The sequence below is a fragment of the Microtus ochrogaster genome, linkage group LG7_11 (assembly GCF_000317375.1).
Source record: "Microtus ochrogaster isolate Prairie Vole_2 linkage group LG7_11, MicOch1.0, whole genome shotgun sequence".
Taxonomy (NCBI): Eukaryota; Metazoa; Chordata; class Mammalia; order Rodentia; family Cricetidae; genus Microtus; species Microtus ochrogaster.
Window position 1 is genome coordinate 21,478,836 of NC_022032.1, and position 20,006 is coordinate 21,498,841.

The 20,006-nt window shown below is 41.8% G+C and overlaps 1 protein-coding gene across 5 annotated transcripts in view; it reads right to left on the reverse strand.

The window, feature by feature from the left end:
• Window positions 1-20,006, reverse strand: part of Tenm3 (teneurin transmembrane protein 3) — a 1,721,676-nt gene that overhangs the window by 71,146 nt on the left and 1,630,524 nt on the right. For 2 of the 5 annotated variants that reach the window (XM_026786916.1, XM_026786914.1), the window contains 3 exons: window positions 11,346-11,372; window positions 9,790-9,810; window positions 8,723-8,869 (listed from right to left, as the gene is read on the reverse strand). In XM_026786916.1, coding sequence (XP_026642717.1) covers window positions 8,723-8,869; window positions 9,790-9,810; window positions 11,346-11,372 — 195 coding nt within the window. The remainder of the gene's footprint in view (window positions 1-8,722; window positions 8,870-9,789; window positions 9,811-11,345; window positions 11,373-20,006) is intronic. The other 3 variants (XM_013351999.2, XM_026786915.1, XM_013352002.2) reach the window with 3 other exon arrangements.

A 20,006-nucleotide genomic window follows, 5' to 3' on the forward strand; every position in this document is an offset into this window, starting at 1 on the left:
GGTTTTGGAGCCTGTCCTGGAACTAGCTCTTGTAGACCGGGCTGGTCTCGAACTCCCAGAGATCCGCCGGCCTCTGCCTCCTGAGTGCTGGGATTAAAGGCGTGCGCCACCACCGCCCGCCAACCCATTGTTTATTAAACAGTAAAAACATAAAACTGGACCTGCTTGGCAACTGTATCTCATAGAAAGGACTAATCAAAAATAACTTGAAGACACCAAGTGCTTCTGGGTAACTGACAAGACAGTTTTAAAATCTTTATGTGTAAGCTGGGCAGTGGCGTGCTTTTAATCTCAGCACTCGGGAGGCAGAGGCAGTTGGATCTCAGTGAGTTCGAGGCCAGCCTGGTCTACAAGAGGTAGGTCCAGGACAGGCTCGATGGCTACAGTGAAACCTTGTCTTGAAAAAACAAAAACAAAAACAAACAAACAAACAAAAAATAAAAAGCTTCACATTTAAGTAGCAAACTGCAAAGTGACCTTATGGAAAACCCAGATGAAAATATTTAAATGACGTCTATGTTTTATTTATATAAAATAATAGTTCAGTTTTTGAAAACTATCCCAATGATTTATTTGCTTTGTACCATACTTAGTTTGCCCTCTCATTGCTGGTAGCCCACACACGAAAAGGAAGTGATTATGTTGATGAACTCAGTGGGTGAAGGTGCCTGCCACCAGGGTTTACGACCTGAGTTTGACCCCCCAACACCCACAAGGTGGGAAGGAGAGAACTAACCCCTGCATGCTGACCTCTGACCTTCCCAAGTCTGCATACCCTTCTCAGCCACAAAATGAGAATGTCCTAAATACTTTTCACAAAAGAAAGAGACTAAATCGAACTAAGTTTCCAGTCCAGGAGGAGGTCGACAGCAACAGAGAAAAGGTGAGAAGCGGAAGATGGAAGCGTTAGACCCCTTCGTCACTCTGTCCACTAAAGAACATAGCAAGTCCGGTGTTGCTTCTGTCCCTCCCGCCCCTTCGTCTGAATTCCCATTTCAGTATCTTAGCTCTTCCCACTCTCAGACCATGCGCCCACACACGCTCGTCTTCACGGTGGCCCTGAAATGTCAGGGGACCTAAAGCGTCAGGATGACTTCCAGGGACTGCGTGGAGAGACACTCTGTCCCCAGGGTCCACTGGGAAGAGGCGCGAAGCTAGGGCTGCTGCAGCTATCTTTCTGCCCACCACAAGAGCTCTCTGGAAATCAGTCAAAAGCTTGAGCAAACACCAACAAGGTATACACAGAGGGGCTTCCTTGGGGTCTTTTAATAAGCTGTACTGCACCTTCTGGGCTTTTCAACTCCTGAAACGAAGGCATTCCTTTTTTACTTCAAGTCTGTTTGGGTTGAACTTTTCTTAATTCCTTGAAACCGGAAGAAATTGAGCATCCATAGAGAGCAACTGAAATTCTTTTCATTATATTTCCTTAGAGGTTGGGAAAATGTGTTTAACAAGGGGTTATTGACTTATATTTATGATGTTGGTGTCTTTTTACGTATTTTAAATGTTTGTGATAATTTCTATTCCCATGGAAATGGGTCTGAATTTTTGATGAGATATTAATATTTTTCCTTATAGCGGACATTTCTATGTAGATGGTGCATGTTCCTAAGGTCATGGGCTATAGCGGATGTTTCTATGTAGAGGTTGTATATTCCTGAGGTCAAGGGTTACGGCAGACATTTCTATGTAGAGGTTGCATCTTCCTGAGGGCACGGTTGCTCATTATTTGAAGCAGCATGCTTATTTCTTTGACAAAAATCTAAAACCCTGTGTTGAGATAATCAAATGATACCGAGCTTTGAAATTTCATATAAATTTATCAAAATATTTCTTCCCTACTGAAAAAGTCATAAAGATGAAAAATGTCTAAATATTTCTTAATATTTCTAGTGGAAGAAAGATGAGACCACTCTGTGGCCCTATTCTTCATAAGGATATATTATAATAATAATGGAAGAGATAGGGTATTTTTCCCCCCTTCATTTCTCTTGAAATAAAAGAATAGTTTTCAAGACCCGAGTTCTCTCCAGCAGGAGATGATTGGCCTATGGCTTCAGTACCATTTTTGGCTACGAAAACAAAATAAACCAACCTCTTAGACCCTTAAAACCTATTCTAACCATTAAGCAGTGACTTATGATGGTACGCAGAGTTTTTACGAGGACTTTTTAATATATGATTTATGATCTATTTTGTGGAGGTACTCTCTCAGTGAGCAGATTTAGAATGTGACTTCATCTGCCTGAGAGAGTAACTAAACACAGCTATTTCATAATTTCATATTCCCATAGGCTCCCCCTTAAAGCCACTCCTTCACAAGGGAAAGTACTTTCAAGTATTATATTTTCTTTCCATTAATCTGGCAAATTAAGGGTTAACTGATCCCCCCCCCCCCCAGTTCTCCTTCAGTGTCTTCCCTTAGGCAATATGTGGTCCAGCTGCCAAAGAGGGGCGCTCAGCTTCAGCCATTCATCTTTGTTAGTTTATAAAAAGCAACTGTACATCTGGCATGTCGTCTGCAGGTCATAAAACCACATGAGATTGACACCTTCTGAACTAATCAGTTGGAAATGCATTTTTACAAGCCTCTCTGCTAACATCCATCAGGGGAAGAATCTCATTTTCAACAGGCGAGATGCAGGGATACACTGTTTGTGATTTTCTCTGCAGAGTTTATCAGTAACTTGCCCAAGCAAGTGACGGATGGTTATGAATCCGGCTTCCTATAACTTGAGAAAAACATTTTTCATTCTTTGTCGGCACCCATAGCAGTGAGGCCTATCTAGTATAACTAAGTTGATTACCTACTTGCCCAAATGTACGGTGTAGCAAAATTGTCTCTGTGGAATAGCTCCTCCAAATCATTGGGAATTCCATTGCAGTCCCAAGAACATTAATGTTGGCTTACATTTAGCTTGGGATAGAAGCCACATTGAATACCATTAATCACACAAAAAAACCAAAGATCAGAAAATTGCAAAGCTCATTGAATAGCAACCTTGATTATTAGTCAGAGCCTTTCTTCACTTAGGTTGCATTATAAAGAGGCTCTATGATAGAAAACTCTATGATATAAAGAGTATATAATTTATGCTCGCCTCCACTCTATTCTTAATATTATTGCTTTAGTTATATTCTGGCCATATTTTAAACACATTCTTGTCTTTCCTGAGGCATTTTCATCTTTAATAATGGTTAGTAAGCTTCTTTTATAGATTGCCAAATAGTGGGTATTTGAGGCTTTGTGAGCTATGTAACTATGAAATGTCCTTGAAAAAGAGATTTGACAAGAGATAAATGGATGGATGCAACTACAGCGGTTCAATAAAGGTTTATTTACAAACATCATCCTGTAGCCACAATGGTCCACCTCAGGTCTTGCTTCCAGATTTCTATTTTTATAGCATTTTAAATCACTTTCTATCACTCTTGATATATTTTTCTGTCAGATTTAATTAGCACGCCTTTGGTCAAATTGTGAAAACTCAGACAGACCCCAAGTTTTTTCCTAGATTACCTTGGATGGTGACTTTGTTCTGTCTGCCCATGCTTTCATTTCCTTCTTTGAAGTATGGACATTTTTTATTTGTTTCCAGAAATTTTATTTACTTATTGGAAAAATGTTACAAACCTTCTATTTTCCTTAAAAATAATCATCATCATCCTCATCACCCACAACAAGGTCTGAATCCGGAAGTAGCATGATGGTTGTGAGATTTTATCAGTGTGTGGTACACTGTTCACGACCTTTTCTAGTAAACACTGGGTAACATGCGTGGGGCTCCTTTCTGCAGAAGGGAATGGGATATGACTTCCAGTACATTCTTGGTCTACGGGAATCAGTGCTATAGTGGTGTCTTTGGATTCAATTCATCTACTTTTCATGCTGTTGACCACAGTGTGATCATTTTTGACCTACAAAAACACCTGCCTTCTTGATATTTCTAGCTGCATACTATGTAGGCATCTAAAGCCTAATATGCCTCCCCCACAATATCTCTCCCCTCTTCTCTGTCCTTGTTTATCCCCATATTTCCAATCTCAATGAAGTTCAACCTACCTACAGCACTTTTTCTTTTTAAAAAGTCATATTTATTATTTACTTATGTATGCGAATGTGTGTGTGTGTGTGTGTGTGTGTGTGTGTGTGTGTGTGCGCGCGCGCGCACATGCATGCAGGAGCCCACTGTGGCCAGAATAGTTTATTGGACACTCTGGAACTAGAGTTCAAGGTGGTTGTGAGCTACCCAGTGTGGGTTCTGGGAAGCAAGCTCTCCTTTGAAAGAGCAGAATGTTCTCTTAACCACTGGGCTATCTCTCCAGTTACAACCTATTTCTTTACATCCAAAGCAGAAGTCTGAAGTCCATTCATGACTTCTCTTCTCCCTTCCTTTTTCTCTGTATCTCCTCAAACATGAGTTCCATCCTCTCTTCACCTTAGCCACCATCGAAAGGAGCTGAGTTAATCTCTCTCAAACATCTTGGCTTCTTGTGCGCGCGCGCATGTGTGTGTGTGTGTGTGTGTGTGTGTGTGTGTGTGTGTGTTATATGTGAGTGCTCACTGGCTTACTGAGTAGATTAGGTTATCTGATCAATGGCTCCAAGAGTGTCAGTCTCTGCCTCCCCAGTGGGACTGCATGCATGTACTACCACAGTTGGCTTTAAATTTTTTTTTTTAAACATGTGCTCCAGAGACCAAACTCAGGTCCTTGGTTTTGCAGGAAAGATCTTTTTGTCCGTATGACAAAAGACATCACAAATTGCAGAGTTAAAAGGCAAGTAAAAATTCTGGGTAAAATATGTGTGACACACCCAGCAGAGAAAAAGCAGACTGGAACAAGAGGTTCGGGGAACTCAAAGAGAAAATGCTAAGCTACTCAACAGGAAAAACCAATCAAGAGAAATAGGTAAGCAATTATCGAGACAAATATCAAGAAATCAATAAAAACACAAAAGGTTGAGAAAAACGTCTGAAGATCACCATCAATCTAGGCTAGGCATCTTAGTAGTAGAGGCTTCATGTGCAGAAAGCCTTGGGCTTCAACTATAACAACATGAAAAAAGATGACTGGTCCAAGTAACAATCAGATCTAGAAACTGAAACAATAAAATGGGGACATTTATATTCAACAGAAAATGGTTTCATTTTTTAATTTTGTTGAACAATTTTATTTATGTACAATGATTATGTCACAACCATGGACAAGTAACAATCTCACACCAATAAAATGAACGGTGGTTGAAACCTACATGCAAGGCAACAGGGCGGTAGCTATAAAACTGAAAACCTAAACTGCCCTGTTAATCCACAATTTCCCTTCTGAAAAATATCAGTTATAAAGAAAACTGTTTATTACACACACACACACACACACACACACATACACACGCACGCACGCACGCACAAATTCACTACACATTTACTATGTACCAAGAGGTAAGCAACAGCAACAAACTCCCAATACTAACAGTGTACTAGCAGTCAAAATAATCAGTACACCCATGTGGACAGCAAAAGAACTCATGGTTACCGAATCTCTAATCTAAAGTAGGAACCAATTAGCATTTCTGCCATGCCAATATTCTACCAGGAGACTGGAATGCCTAGTGATCTGGAGTGCCAGTCTATGTTCTGATAACATTAGGAGTCTCTGGGAGGACGTCCATAATGATCTTTGATGACTCCGTTTGCTTTTAACCTTTGATGTCCCCTCTCTCAACCAATGCTGCTACCCACCATTGGATTTACTTAGCTTGCATTTCAAACTTACTTCGGTGGCCTCTCACTGAAATGTAGAGCTGCCTTCCGGAAGGGAGCTGACCCTGATTTCACAGAGTGGAGATCTTGGCCAGTGACCTTACCATGAGGAAAAGACCGCCCTTGGCTTCAGAAGGCCACAGCTATCCAGTGCACAGGGAGATTGAACCTTAAAAGGACACGGCCACTTCCTACGAATGCACAGGTGTTAGGAGTGACTAAGGACACCTCGCTCCATCTATTCTAACAGTGGTCCCTTCTTCCTGTTCCTTCCTTTGGAAGGGCTTGTCCATTGCTTAAACATCGGAGAGCCACTGTATCTGAAAGAAAACAGGAAAAGAAAGACCCAGGGAGGCAAGAACAGGTACCCTCTTGGTGAGCTTAGGCTTTCAAGGCTCTTTATAATCAGATGGTCGTGATGGAGTTGGTTGTCATATTGGGGAAAAGGGAAGTAGTTTGGAGCAGAAGACAAATGTTGGTTGAGGAAGACATTTAGCTATTTCCCTGTGTGCAGTTTCTTTATTTAAATATTTATTTATTTATTTATTTATTTATTTATATCAGTGTGATCCACTGCACACTTTGATGGCTTTCATAAGGGTATTTTTATATAAGTCTATCACATATTTTAACCTTTTTACTTCTGGGGATGGTAAGCCATTTTCCATTTCTTTTACAAAGACTGTATTTGACGTAGACAAGAACATGCATATAGATGTACACAAACATATGTATATTACATGTGTATATAATATATAATTAAATTCTAACGAGGGCCAAATCACCCTCCTGATGTGTTTGTTCCTCTCTTTAGCTACTTAATATGCTGCTGGATCAAGTGACACAGTGGCATGATGGGTAATCCAGCATTCTGACATCAAACTTAGCTCAGACAATGGCTCTGCAGTACCCATTCTCCACTGCCCTAGAATTTCTGGTACCGTCCTAATTTTAAGCCTTCTGTTCTACTGATCTTCTGCCGCATTATCCTGAACGATGAGGAAGATACTGCCTCTAACACACATGTCCTGTGCGTATATCAAAGACCCCTCAACCTTGGGCTCCCAGGCATCCAGGTCACCCACCACCTATGATGAGATTGCTTCTTTGAAGAAGAACGAAATTAGGTTAGGGACAGCCATGGAAATTACGTGAGATAAGTAGAGAATTCACAGGAGGCGCTCTATCAGCTTAGAGTCTCTCTCAGAGAGAGAAGCCTAGGGATAGCAGGGCTTCATGCTAATGAGAATAAACAAAGGGGAATGAGGCCAATTCACAGTTGATAAATTTTTGAGAAAAAAAAAAAAAGGAAAAACCTCCTTGGCTGATAATCATACCAAAGAGTTGATTAGCCCCTAAATTACTCTGCCTTGTCTCCACAGACTTGGTCCTGCGGTTTGCATCCCTCTGAGAGCCAGGAGGACCTCCCCCAAATAATCTCCTTTCAGAAGACAAAAATCTGCATGCACAACCAAGGAGAAAGAGGCGCTCGCCTCCTCCCCTGGCACCGGAGACAATGGGGTTGGCGCTCTTTGGGGGAAAGCAAGGAGTTAGGTTGCCATCTGGGCTTCATCTCAGAGAGGATTAATGCTGCCATTTCTGGAAGCACGTGATCTCAAGGAGCTTGGGCTGCAAGGTATTGTGAGCCAGGAGAGCTGTGAGGGTTAGAAACTGCTGGAATCCATTAGGTGTGGGGGTGGGGGTGGGCAGGTGGGGAGGGAGGGTGGGGAAGAAGAAGGCTTTTATGCAGATTTACTGGCTCATCTTGATCACCAAGGAAAGGGACACAGGGAAGAGAGAGAAACAGTCTGTGAGAAAGTTAAAAGGGAGGCCCTTAGCTCCTTGTCAGGAAGACAAGAAGGCCGCCGTGGACCAGGGTATATGCTGCAGAGGGATGCTGGCTCTCAGGTCACTGGAGAAGTTTGGCCCACTCCACCTGTCTTCTCTGACAACCTTCAATGGCCAGTCAAAATAAGCCCCCAGGAAACAAAAGAAGGAAAACCCAAGCCACAGTGGCTGCAACCTGCTGAGCAATCTACATACTTCTTTCTCTTTCAACTTTCAAAACCTTTTTTTTATTTCTGTTTTGTCGAGGAAGCAATTGAGATGTAAAGAGTTACAGGATCTGGTCGAGGGCCTTCAGTTAGGTGGTCTAGCTAAGATCTGCCCGCATCTAAAAGATGCTCTCTCTGGCCAACACTGCTGTCCAGGATGAAGACCTTCCAAAAGAGCAGGAATGGGGCAGAGGGACACAGCTGAAACCACGGAGTAGGTGATCTCAGACTTAGACAGCAGCGGCACCTGCCACCAAATTCACTCCTAATGGTTTGTCAAAATTAAACAGCTGTCAGGGGCAAGTATTTCATCACCAACTCCCTATTCTCTGAGATTAAAATACAATAGCATGGGGGATGTGCTCAAAGGGGAGAATAATTATTCCTAGCCGAAGGCTTAAATTGGGTGGAACATCGCAATCCTTTTATAGGGGGTGTAAAGTTAAGGATAAAAAAAAAAAAAACCAGTGGAATTCAGCTTCAAGGGGGCTGTTCTCTGTGGCTGTCTCCCCCCCTCCTCCCCGCCTGCCCCACACCCTCCTTCCCCTGCCCCATGGCTTTCAACAGAAGAGCTTGAAAAATGCCTGGCATCTTCTGGCTTCCTGAATACCATTGTTGAGGAGGCTAGTCACCTGGGAGTGAGAGAAAGGGATGGAGAACAATGGACCTTATCCAGTAGCTCTGTAACCTTGCCTTTTCCATGACCGATAATCATCAGGCATCGGTTTCAGGGAAATCAGGGGGTGCCATCAAGCCATCGGCTCTCATGCACTTTCAATCCATCTACTCTTTGGGGAACTGGTTGTTCTCCCCTCTTTCCAGCAGATAACTATGTGGTCACTGTCACTTGCGAGCCCAGGCTCTGGGCACGCACTTTTCCCAGGTTTTCAGGTCCAGGTTCCCTTACCTCCTTCATTGTCCTTGCTGTCTGTGCACAGGGTCTCCATGGCGACGTCACAGCCTGCTCCTCTCCAGCCCGGCTGGCAAACACAATGCCAGCCGTTTTGGTCCAGCGTACATCTCCCATTGCTGTTGCACAAGCCGGGGCAGCCCTCTGCCAAGACAAGGAAGGAAAGACAAGAGTGATTTGAGTATGGAAAGCATTTGTACCTGAAAGAAACAGATACGGGACACTTAGTGGGAACAGGCCTCTATAAACAGCGCAGAGACTGTAATTGCACATGGATAGAAACAGCAACGTTATCCGAGGACTCTAATTCTTACCCAAGTGGCATCTTTGATTGGCCTGACCCTTGAGACACCACTTACCTGTGTAGGACAGAAATATATTCAATGACCCACTAAATAGCTTCAGGCCAGACAAAATTAACTTGACATTTTTTCCCCCTTTAACAAAGCAACAAGGTATAGAACACAGTTTGGAAAAGTGCCTCGGGATAATAATTTCGGAACCCCATTGTTCCAATTTTTAATCTGTTGCAAACATTGCTAGAAGCTTCTTAGGACACTTAGGACTCCTTAAAGCACCTTGTTGCTTTAAAAAAAAATTCCCCTAAATCCAAGAGCATGAGCGTGGACATGGGTTTATGAATGATGCTAAAAAGAGAGAATTAATTTTATCTGGCCTCAGAGTTGCCGAATATTCATGTGAAATTACAGTACATTAAATAACCGCACAAAGTATAGGTCAGCATTAATGACTATACTTTATGCCCAGAGTACATTCCTTTTCACAGACTAAGCAAAGCCCAGGAGATAGTAAAGCAGCTTTTAGCGTCTATTCTAACAAACATCGGGATTCAGGCTGCATACGGATGGGACAGGACCGACAGGATTTCCAACTAAATGTAAGAGCTGTGCATATCTGATTACTGAGGACGGACAAAATGAAATACCATAAGGACCACAATAAAACATCGATAGACTGAACAAAAACACAGTAGTGACGTGCTTCAAGACAGAGGGCGGAGGTGATATTTTGTGACAATCTCCCTAAGGCTTTTATGCTGTTACCTTTATATCCTATCTTGTCTGCTTTTATGGGCAAGAAGGGAAAATTTGGGAAATAATTAATTTAATATATCCAAAATCGAGAATTGTTTCAGTCTAACATAATTTTTTTTCCCCCAAAAAAGCAAATTTTGTCACTTGCTACTGATGACAACTGGCATGCAGCCAACATGATCTACTTATGAAAGATGACACTCAGGCGGATTCTGAAGTCCCTGGTTATGCGTGTGACATGGCACCGACAGAAGCAAGGATCGAATGCTCTAGACTCCTGCAAGGACCTGGCCCGTAATCAAGTCTCTTGGGCTAACTAGTAATCATTTGTGCAAAGTACACGTAATACAATACTTGCTCCAGCAACTGGGGTTTGTTACATAGCTCCTGTTCATGAAAGTGCCCCCACTTGTTTTGGATCTAAGATTAAAAGGAGCAAATGGTTGTAAGAGGTTTAAGTCGGTATTCAAGTGATTATTCACGTATTGGTGTCCGGTGAGGAACGTGAGAAGGAAATTTCTCAGAGACGTTCCGTTTCCTAAGCATTTACAATTAGAGTCAACAGGAAGAAGACTGTCTGGGCAGCCTAACAAAATTAGTCTCAGGGACACCATCAGGCCAGGATGAAATTAATTTTGCTCCTTATTTTGTTTCCAGACAGTTACCGTCTGTATCTATGGATTATCCAATATATAAAATAGGTAGATTTTCCTTCCAGGTGTGTTCGCCTGTGGCTTTTATTGGAAGAAAGTATTTAATTGCCCCAATACCCATGTGCAGCACTGGCTGCTTGCACACGGAACTAGGATACGAAAGCCTGGATATTGCCATGAATATTTTCATATTCTAATGGAAAGCACAAACAAGGAAAAGAAAATAGGTATTCTGGGGAGAGGGAGGGAGGGATTTTCTCTGCGTACAACATTGTTCCCCCATGGCTACGCTAACTGAAGACCCGAGACTCTGCTGTTTTTTGCTGAGCAGCGTTGTCAGTTCTGATGCAACAGCGTGCACGAGATTTTGTAGTTTGATAAAAGATAACAAAACATAAATTATGATATCGTATGTATATTCTGATACAGTTAGAAAAAGCCAAAGAGGTTTCCGTCTGAGGCTAAATGAGATCTTTCTCTCTCCACATACGTTAGCCAGAATGTTCTTGAGAGTGGCAATTCATATTCTGTGGTAACAGTAGTCATGATTCTTTAATTTATAATTTAAAGCTCATTGACTGAATTACTCACAATGAAGATTTGGAAGCAAAATAAAATAAAACAAAAAACAGCAAGTGTACTGCAATCTTCAGTTTTGGTTTTAGTGAAAACTAGTGTTTTAAATAAGAAATGAAACCTGCGAGAACCCCAAAATTGTGAAAAAAAAAAAAATGAGACACAGACAATTTAAGTCTCAATACTTTAAATAAGAAGCATTTCACATAATGTAATCCCAAGTTATAATTTACAAAAATACGCATGAAGAAGTCTCCTGTTACACCTAGCGCAATCTGCTACACAGCTATGTAGTTATATATGCAGACATGGCAACAAAAAGTAGATATACAGTACCTTTAACTATCTTATCCAAATAGTGAGCTTGGGAATTAAAAGAGGAAAAAAAGAACAGACAGACATTTCAGAAGTGTCACATGGGACAAGGAAAATTTCAGAATTCACATGCAAATTGCGTAGTTGCAGCTGACACAGAACTCACATCACATGACAGAGAGGCCCCTATCGAATCGTCTAAAAATCATCAATTTTAGTCAATGCTGCCAGGAGGCCAGGAACTACACTTTAGAGGTCAGTCTGGCGGATGCCGGCACGTCCCTGCACCGGCTGGTTGGAAAACAGGCATGCTTTCATGGCTTGTTAAGACTCCCACTAAATAGAATCAGTAGACTCTGGTCTTTATGACTAAAGGATTTTGGAAGCTTACGGCTATGAAACGTACAGCAATCAAAATTTAATAATCAATCAATAAATAAGCAACAGGGAAATGAAAGAAATGAAGAACCTCCTGACAAATATTTCCATTCTACTTGGCAAAGGCATATGAAGCCCTGGAGGAGTCGCCGGTAGCCTTGGCTCCACGTCAGGTGCACAAGCTGGATCACATATGCAGTCTGTTAGGGGACAGGAGTGGTCTCAGATATTGTTTTGTCTCAAGAACCATCTTGAAACAGGCTCTGTTTTTCTCAACAGGTTTACAGGCCCAGCTGGACCAAGACTGTGATCCTCGCTGGCCTTGCACCGTCTATCTTTCCAGACATAAAGCCTCTCTCCCTTCCCTCATGACAGAGACCTAATATATTCTTAATAAACCTCAAATCTTCTTGCTTTGTCCAAATTCATACATCTTTAATGATCTAAAATTGCTTTTCAAAGATGCTTATGTTGATTATTTTTCATTACTGATACACGCAAGTGGCAGCGGTACTCTTGAAAGAATGATTTAAATCGTAACTCTCGCACGAGACGCTCAGGTCTGCTGGCTGTGCCATGTGGGTAGACAAACCCATAAGTGGTTTTGACACATCTGGACTGTCTACATAGAAAGATCCTTTGCTTGCCACAGGATTCCATTAGAGGCTCCCGAATTGCCTTTAGAAATCAGAACGTTTATGGCTAATTGACAATACACTACGAGGGAAATTAAGGTGAAAAAAGGATTGGCTTGGCGTCCTACTCTGCAATACCTCGTAAGCATAATTCATCTCTTAAGCATTAAACGAGAAGAGTATTACTGCACCATGACACTGCTACGAAATTTTTAATCATTCTTTCTAAGTATTACGGAATCTGCAAGAGTTCTTTCTGCAATAGCTCATTTGACGATCTGCACAGAACCATAATGATATTAATAATCGAGAGTTTTCAAGTCAGGCAGGGTAGCATTTCCAAGGGAATTCTTACTTTATAAAAATTAGTTCCACTGATTACAGTTGGTGAGTATATCATGTGTTTTCATATCAGATCGGCTCCAGTTAATGCAACCAAAAGAAAGAGCTGCAGCTAAATTCTGATCTAGATTAGAAGTTGTAAGAGGGCCTGAATTTTCTCTGAGCAGCCAGTCCTGTTAATTTAGCAAAGAAATTCAATTGTGCAAAGCCATGGATGGATTTATAGTAAAGGTGGGGTTGTCATGGAGTCAGGCGGATACCAGAAGAGGAGCTGAAACCAGAAAATGCATTTAAAAGGACACATAAATCATAATTAGCACAACACTTTAAATATTAGAAATACCTAACACAGCATTCATGAAACTCTAAAAATCAGCTATAAAAATATTTGTACTGAGGATATGACACCAAGATTTATCATTTTCATATCATAAGGACTATAGTAAATGTCATAGAGAATCACCGTGATAGCTTAAAACTGAGAAAAACAAGGGCTTATATTTTACTTTGAAGAGTGAAATTTCTGATAGTTCAAAAGTCTGATTCTCAATAATGGAGAAATTGAAAGGAAATGTGGATACACAAGGTTAAAATAATTATGAAAATAATTGCAACATCAACAACATCATCATAGAAGCCAGTCCAGGAAATAAGTGGAGAACTGCAGGCATGTTGTAAGAAGCCATTAGGAACTAGAATTGTAAAAACAATACAGAATAGTTAAAAATTAATCTACCTAGCAGTTGCTGAGATGCACATTAAGTTACAGAAAAACTACTCTGAAAGTAAATGTTTAAAAAAAATACCAACTAGATCTACTAAGTTGTAAGTTTTTTTTTTAAGTGAATGGCACTTTCCTATAGGTGCGTGCTAGTCATTAAAAATCGCTATTATTATATTCTGCTCACGAAACACTTTCCTTGGCAGTTAGAGTATTTGTCTTTTAAGAGGACCCATGCAGAACACAGGGAACACAGGGAGAGCATCTCCACGTTTCTTGTAGGGCGATGATGACTCTTAAAACTTATTTTGGATTTTGTATCTGAGAGAACTGGTGCCCGATGGATTCTACACATCCTACAAATGCAAGGGGTCAAGATAATTCCAGATTTTTCTAAGAGCTCTGCTTCCGAATGTCTTGCAGATTATGCATGCTTGGCAGGTATATTAATTGTTCCCACATATCTACCTTTGACCCAGATCGATGTTTTAGACCAGGTTCAGAGTGACTGTCGAACCCGTATGGGGTGCTCTGGTCCAAGCCTTGCTTCCTGAAGGCTATGAGAAGGCTTAGTTTATGCTGTTAGGTTAAGCACTTTGTATTATTCATGTATTTCATCTTCATCACCAGCTTAGGTTGCAAGTGTAACTGAGCCAGCAAATATTGGGGCAGGGCGAGAAAGGGGAAGTGAAGGGTGAGAAATCGAGTGCCGGGTACACAGCCAGCGACGTGGGCTGCCCGGCTCTACACATAGCGAAGAATCCCCATTGTCTGGGGGATTCAGAAATAATTTGTTTTTCCAGGAGGAAGCACTGCTGAAGGGGGCCTGGAAGTAGAGTGCAATCATTCTTTATCTAGCAATATGTATCTTTACCAAAGCTGTGGGGCAGCGCCACCTTCCTTTAGACACCTTCTACATGGCTTCTTTGAGTGTATGAGTTAGTTTTGCAATCCACGACAAAGATGTCGGTCGGAAACAAGGGACCGAATGATTCATTTTAGCTGTCTGTCGAAGGTGCAACAGTTTACATCATCACTGACCAGGATACAGAGAAATGGGAATATGGACACTCCTTAAAAAAAAAAAAAATCCATTCAAGTCCCTAGTCCATGCAGGTGGCATTTGGGGCAGATATTCCTCTGTGGTCCCCTCTGGAAATCCCCTCAGAGTTCTATGCAGAGGTGGGCCTCAATCTCATAGTGACTCAAAGTCCAGCCAGGTTAACAGAGAAGACTGTCAGGGGAGGTCTCTTTAAAGGTCTTTTAAAGGCTGTGCCTAATTCGAGGCTTTAACTGTCTCTCTTTCCCAATGTGTCCACCAGAGGCACAGTTACCCCTGGGACACAGCAGATGAACTACTGTCCAGGTTTCAAGTCTGCTCTGGAGGTCCCAAGTCTACGTGCTGGTGGGCAAGGACTGGGAAGGGCTGGGTGTCAAAGATTTGGCTCATCAAACTATATCAATCATAGGAGCTTATATCATTAAATTATAATCATATAACCAGTCTTTAAGTTTTCAATATCAGCAATGCAGAGGACTGACCCAGTGTTCTTTGCAAACACTTCTCTTGGTGTTCTTTTAAAACAGAATTCTTTCTCCCTCTAAGCCTCCTCATTGTGTTTGGAGGGAGACACATGGAGGTGTGGACCTCAAGGAAAATATTCTCTTATCTTCCCAGTTAGTAGTGGGTCTGGGCTATAAGGCCCTTTGAAGGGCACCTGCTCATAGGTTACAATTCATTCCTAACACAGAGTAGGAAGGCACCCCTTTGCCAGTTCAGCTAAGGAGTATCACGAAAAGATGCCGCCTTAATGAACTATATAAATGTGTGTATGTGACTTAATGTGCAAATAGTTCCCATTAGAATTGGGGTAGCCAATGTATTCTTGCTGCCTGGTCCATATGGTTTTATCATGTGCTATAGGAAGTGATTAAATACACTTCTTACGAAGTTTTAGTATGTTCTGTGAGGAAGCTACCCACTGGGTACGAAGAGAAAGTGGGGATCACCCCGTTTACAAGTCTTTCCATGCCCTGTCACCCGTATGTGTCTCACCCTCACCCTAAGCTACTCACTCACAGGCAGCAGTGTTAACAGGAACCGCCATTTACGACTGCTAATTGTAAGTGAGCTATGCTAAGCACTTAAAACACGGCAGCTGATGCATTTCCACCCTCCTTCGGGGTTAAGAAGCGGTGCTGTTATCTTTCCCACTTTTTAGGGACAAAGGGACTGATGAACAGGACCAGAATGGCTCGTCTAGCATCAAATCCCTCGCAACTGGCAAAGGCATCACCCCAGTCAGGTTAACGGGACACCAAAGCTCACGTTTTCACCACGTGAGTGACGTTTACCGCTCCGAGGACCCAGAACCGTGTGCTGAAGTGATGCAGAGAAGATGCATCAGCTGCTTTGGGATTGAATGAAAAGATGGGACAAGGTGGAAATCATTATTTCAGCATTGCAGATGACAGGAAGCAAGACTGAAAAACGCAAGCTAACTTCAGTGATGAAACAGGTGACACTGGGTGTGCGGATGAGGACCTCATCGCTCTCTGATAAGAATTTCTGCAACCTGCGATCTGAGAAACCAGTAGGCGAGCGAGGAAAAATACACAGACAATAAAAGGGGATGAAAACAAATGTGAAACACAGCCAAGACCAGAGGCAGTTCAGCTGACCTATAAACGCTGCACCAGGGGACCTGCTCAGCCGCGCATCCCAAGAAGGCTGTTCACTTCAAAACGAGGTCAAAGGAGCGCACACGCCTTCTTAGGGGAGGAATGGGGGTGTCTGGAAGTCTCCTTGGAATGATATTAATTCCGAATTTGCTTCCCTTCCACCATCACACTGATTCTCATAAACACGGAGAAGCAACCAAGGCGGCCACATTGGTTCCACGTATATTAAGTAGCTCACGGGGTCGGCGTGGGGCACGGGGACAGAAAGTGTCTGTTTATGCATAGTTGCTGATGTGTGTGGTTAGGAATGGTTCCCACTGTTTCTGCTGTCGACAGAGAGCTTGGTTAGAACCTATTAAGTAGCACCGTATTTTCATGGGACTGCTAAATTGACTCTCAGGTTTAAGTTAGACATATGCAAATAATACAGGATCAAGAATGCTGGAAATATTTCTCTCTTAAATCACAACGATCAAATCTTGGGTTCCTATCTTTGGAAGAGGCTAACTCAGCCAGAGAAGTGTGGGACTGTAGTAATAAAAGAATACAGTGTCCGTGTAATTATTTCGGGTAAAGCTAGCTGGGTGGCGGGACACAGCCCACCGCTCCTTTTATTACTACAAAAGGAGAGCTGTCGAGTCTGAGCTCACTTCCTCTTCCTCCCAGCATTCTGTTTACTTCACCCACCTATGCTCTAAGCTATGAGCCCAAGCAGTTTGTTTATTACTTAACCAATGAAATCAACAGATTGATATATGACACTCCCACATCATGGGACAAAACAAGGACCCCCCCCCCCTTCACTCTGGCTCTAACTGGAGCGTCCTTGGAACGGAGGGCCGATTTTGTATTTAGCATTGTGAGCTTCATAGTTTCTGTAACATAGATTTAAAAAAATAAAAATGATTCGCATTAGTATCTCATTAAAGTTGTAAGTAAGTATCATTCGTAGATTATTCATGTACCAGCCCTAGTAGGGTGACAGAGAAGCCACCGTCTGCAAATAAGTACATATTAAATCCATTTATTCCAATCAGCACCCGTTTAAATCAGCATGCAGGCTGCATACCCATTGAGTTGATGTTCCTTAATTGGTACTCACGGCTCTGTTTTATTACTGATTACCACACCATAAAGGATTATGATACCAATATAATTTTAAACACCATAAAACAATTTTATAGTCTTAAATAGTTTACTTAGGTCCATTAAAATATGCTTTTTAAAAAAAAGGACAGAATTCTTATTCTAAGATTATGGGAAAGAATTTAAAATATTTCTACACCATCTAGGAAATCCAATGAATTGGAATTTCAGCATCTAGTAAGTGTGAGATGGTGTCAGATGAAGAAGAATAGCGTGGGTGACTACGTGTATCAGTGTGCTTTCTTAGAGACCATTTTCTCTGTAAAACTGGAACTCTTAGGAAGACCTGCTTCAAATGTCTTGGAAAGTTTGGGTATTGTTCCTCCCCCATCTGTGGGTTTTTTTTCTTAATTTGGAAATTTGGATGCATAAATTTCCGGGATAAATATATTGTTCCTTACATTACCTACCCAGGTAGAAGACCATGCTTTGGTTTGGACTGTTACTTAAAATAAGGCATCACCCAAGAGTGAAATGAAACACTTCCTGATCTAAACCGAGCTAGCGTAATTCAGATCGCAGTGAGAAGATGCCTTGAGATCAGCCACCCTGTAAGGTCAGCACTGTAAGGAAGCCACCATTGTGCATGCTCCGGGATCTCATATAGGACAGACAGGATTTGGTGTTTCCTTCATTTTAAAATCATATTTCTGATTGAGGACCATATATTTACAGTGGTGGCCACAGAGGGACACAGAATGCCGGCACAGATATGCTGATGTTGGCATATGCACAACTTGCTCAAAAAGAAGCCTACTGTCTGGCACACACTGCCTTGTGCTTTGTAATCCTCTGCATATGTCAGGATTCCTTCTGCTGGGCCATATACAGAAACAGGTCACTAACACATGTCTCCTTCAGCTTTTAGCCTTTGAGTTTACCGAATGACATAGGGAAAACACATCTTAGGGTTTTGCAGATTCCAGGGGCGGGGAGAGGAAGGACAGGTATATTTTAGTATTCTGAGATGGGAATGAAATTAGCCAGAGAGCACTGCTAATGTCTATAAAATATTATATAGGCTGAGGGTGCAGCTCAGTATAGAGCGCATCTTAAGTATGTACGAAAATCCTTGGTTCAAATCCAGGACACCTTAATTCAGTACAGATGGTTAGGGAGGTGGTTCACTTGTAGAGTTCATCCTTATCACAGGTTCAAGCCCCAGAACACACAAACAGATGCTATCAATCTTTATGCCAATGATTAGATATTTGAGGTGTTGAAATAAGAACCCCAGAGCCTGTGCACTGTAAAGAAAGCTAGTCAGAGCAAAGTGTAGTACCGAGCTCCTGATCTGCTCAGAAGAGGTCGTGTGTCACCTGGAATCATTACCTCACTAGTCTCTGTCTCTTTGGGGAATTCAATACCTAAGGAAAATCTGGGCTGGAAGTGTAGCTCAGCTGCCAGAGTGCTTCCTAAGGCGGACGAAGTCCAGGGTGCAATCCCAGCACTGCATAGACTAGGCACGGTGGGGCGTGCCTGCAACCCCAGCGCTCATCTCCACCGGAGGTTCACAGTCACATTCTGTGGCTTACAGAGCTTGTGGCCATCCTGGGTGACACGAAATCCAGCCTCGCTAAGTAAAAAGTAATGTTGAAAAATGAAAAAGAAAGAAAAAATTGTAGTCGGTTAGTTAGGTGAGTGAACCACAGTGGGTCTTTCTTATGTCCGTTTACTTTTTATCCAGGAGATCACTGATTACAAAAGCAAACTGTCCTCTTCACTCGTCCCAGATAAACTATAACTTACTGATGAAAATGTAGAAGTAAACACATAGCTCCAGATAAACTATAACTTACTGATGAAAATGTAGAAGTAAACATATAGCTCCTTTAAAAGATGACTCAGCAAGGATGTCCGTTTCTTGTATCTGAGGTGAGAAGGTACACATGGGTACACACCCAAGAACTTTTTATGCCTCCCCCACTACCCATGAGCAGGTGCTGGCGACAAATCTAACCTATCAATTTTATACAACTCAATTGTTCAGTGGCCAAGGTAAAGTCTTCAGCCTAATAATTTCGGGTGACATAAAAATTGGATAGAAAATTAAATTTTGCAAGGAGATACGTATGCTTTTCAGTAAGTAGTTTCTACCTTCCTTAAATCCTTCCCAATATAAATTAATCTTTTTTAAACTACTTTTTCTTTGTGCAATTGTTATTTTTATTTGACAGACTCTAAGTTCTGCTAAGAGATATAGTTCAAATCTTCCAAACTTTTCTGAAAGATAATTCCTAAAAGCATGGAATTTTATGACTGAGCCAGTTGCCATCACTGTTATTTCACCTGTTCCTACGGTGGTTCAGATTTTTTTTGACAAATAGCCGTTAGTTTATTACAGGGAAAAGTAATCCTGCGAAAAATACAAACATGTAGGAGCAACTGAAAATGCTTTATCAGGCGGTCTAGGCTGATGCTTCAGCCACGAGCTCAGGAATGGCTCGTGGGTTGTGGAATAGGGTATCCTGTATTTTAGGGGTACACACATAGAAAAGGTCTACAGATGGTGCCCTCCGAACTGGGGTTTCCCAGCCCATGGTATATACTCAACAGATGCCAGGCATTATTAATCATCTTACTCAGGGTCTATATTAGAAAAACCATGACTCATGAGATAACTTATTTTAAGAAACCATAAAGAAAGGGAAAGTTTGACTTGAAATGGATGAACTCGGGGCCGCTAATGATTTGTTTTGCATACTGCATATGAAATGTGTTCAAGAATACAAAGGCTAGGACGGGCTCCTCATACTCCAGCTCAATATATACTCTTTG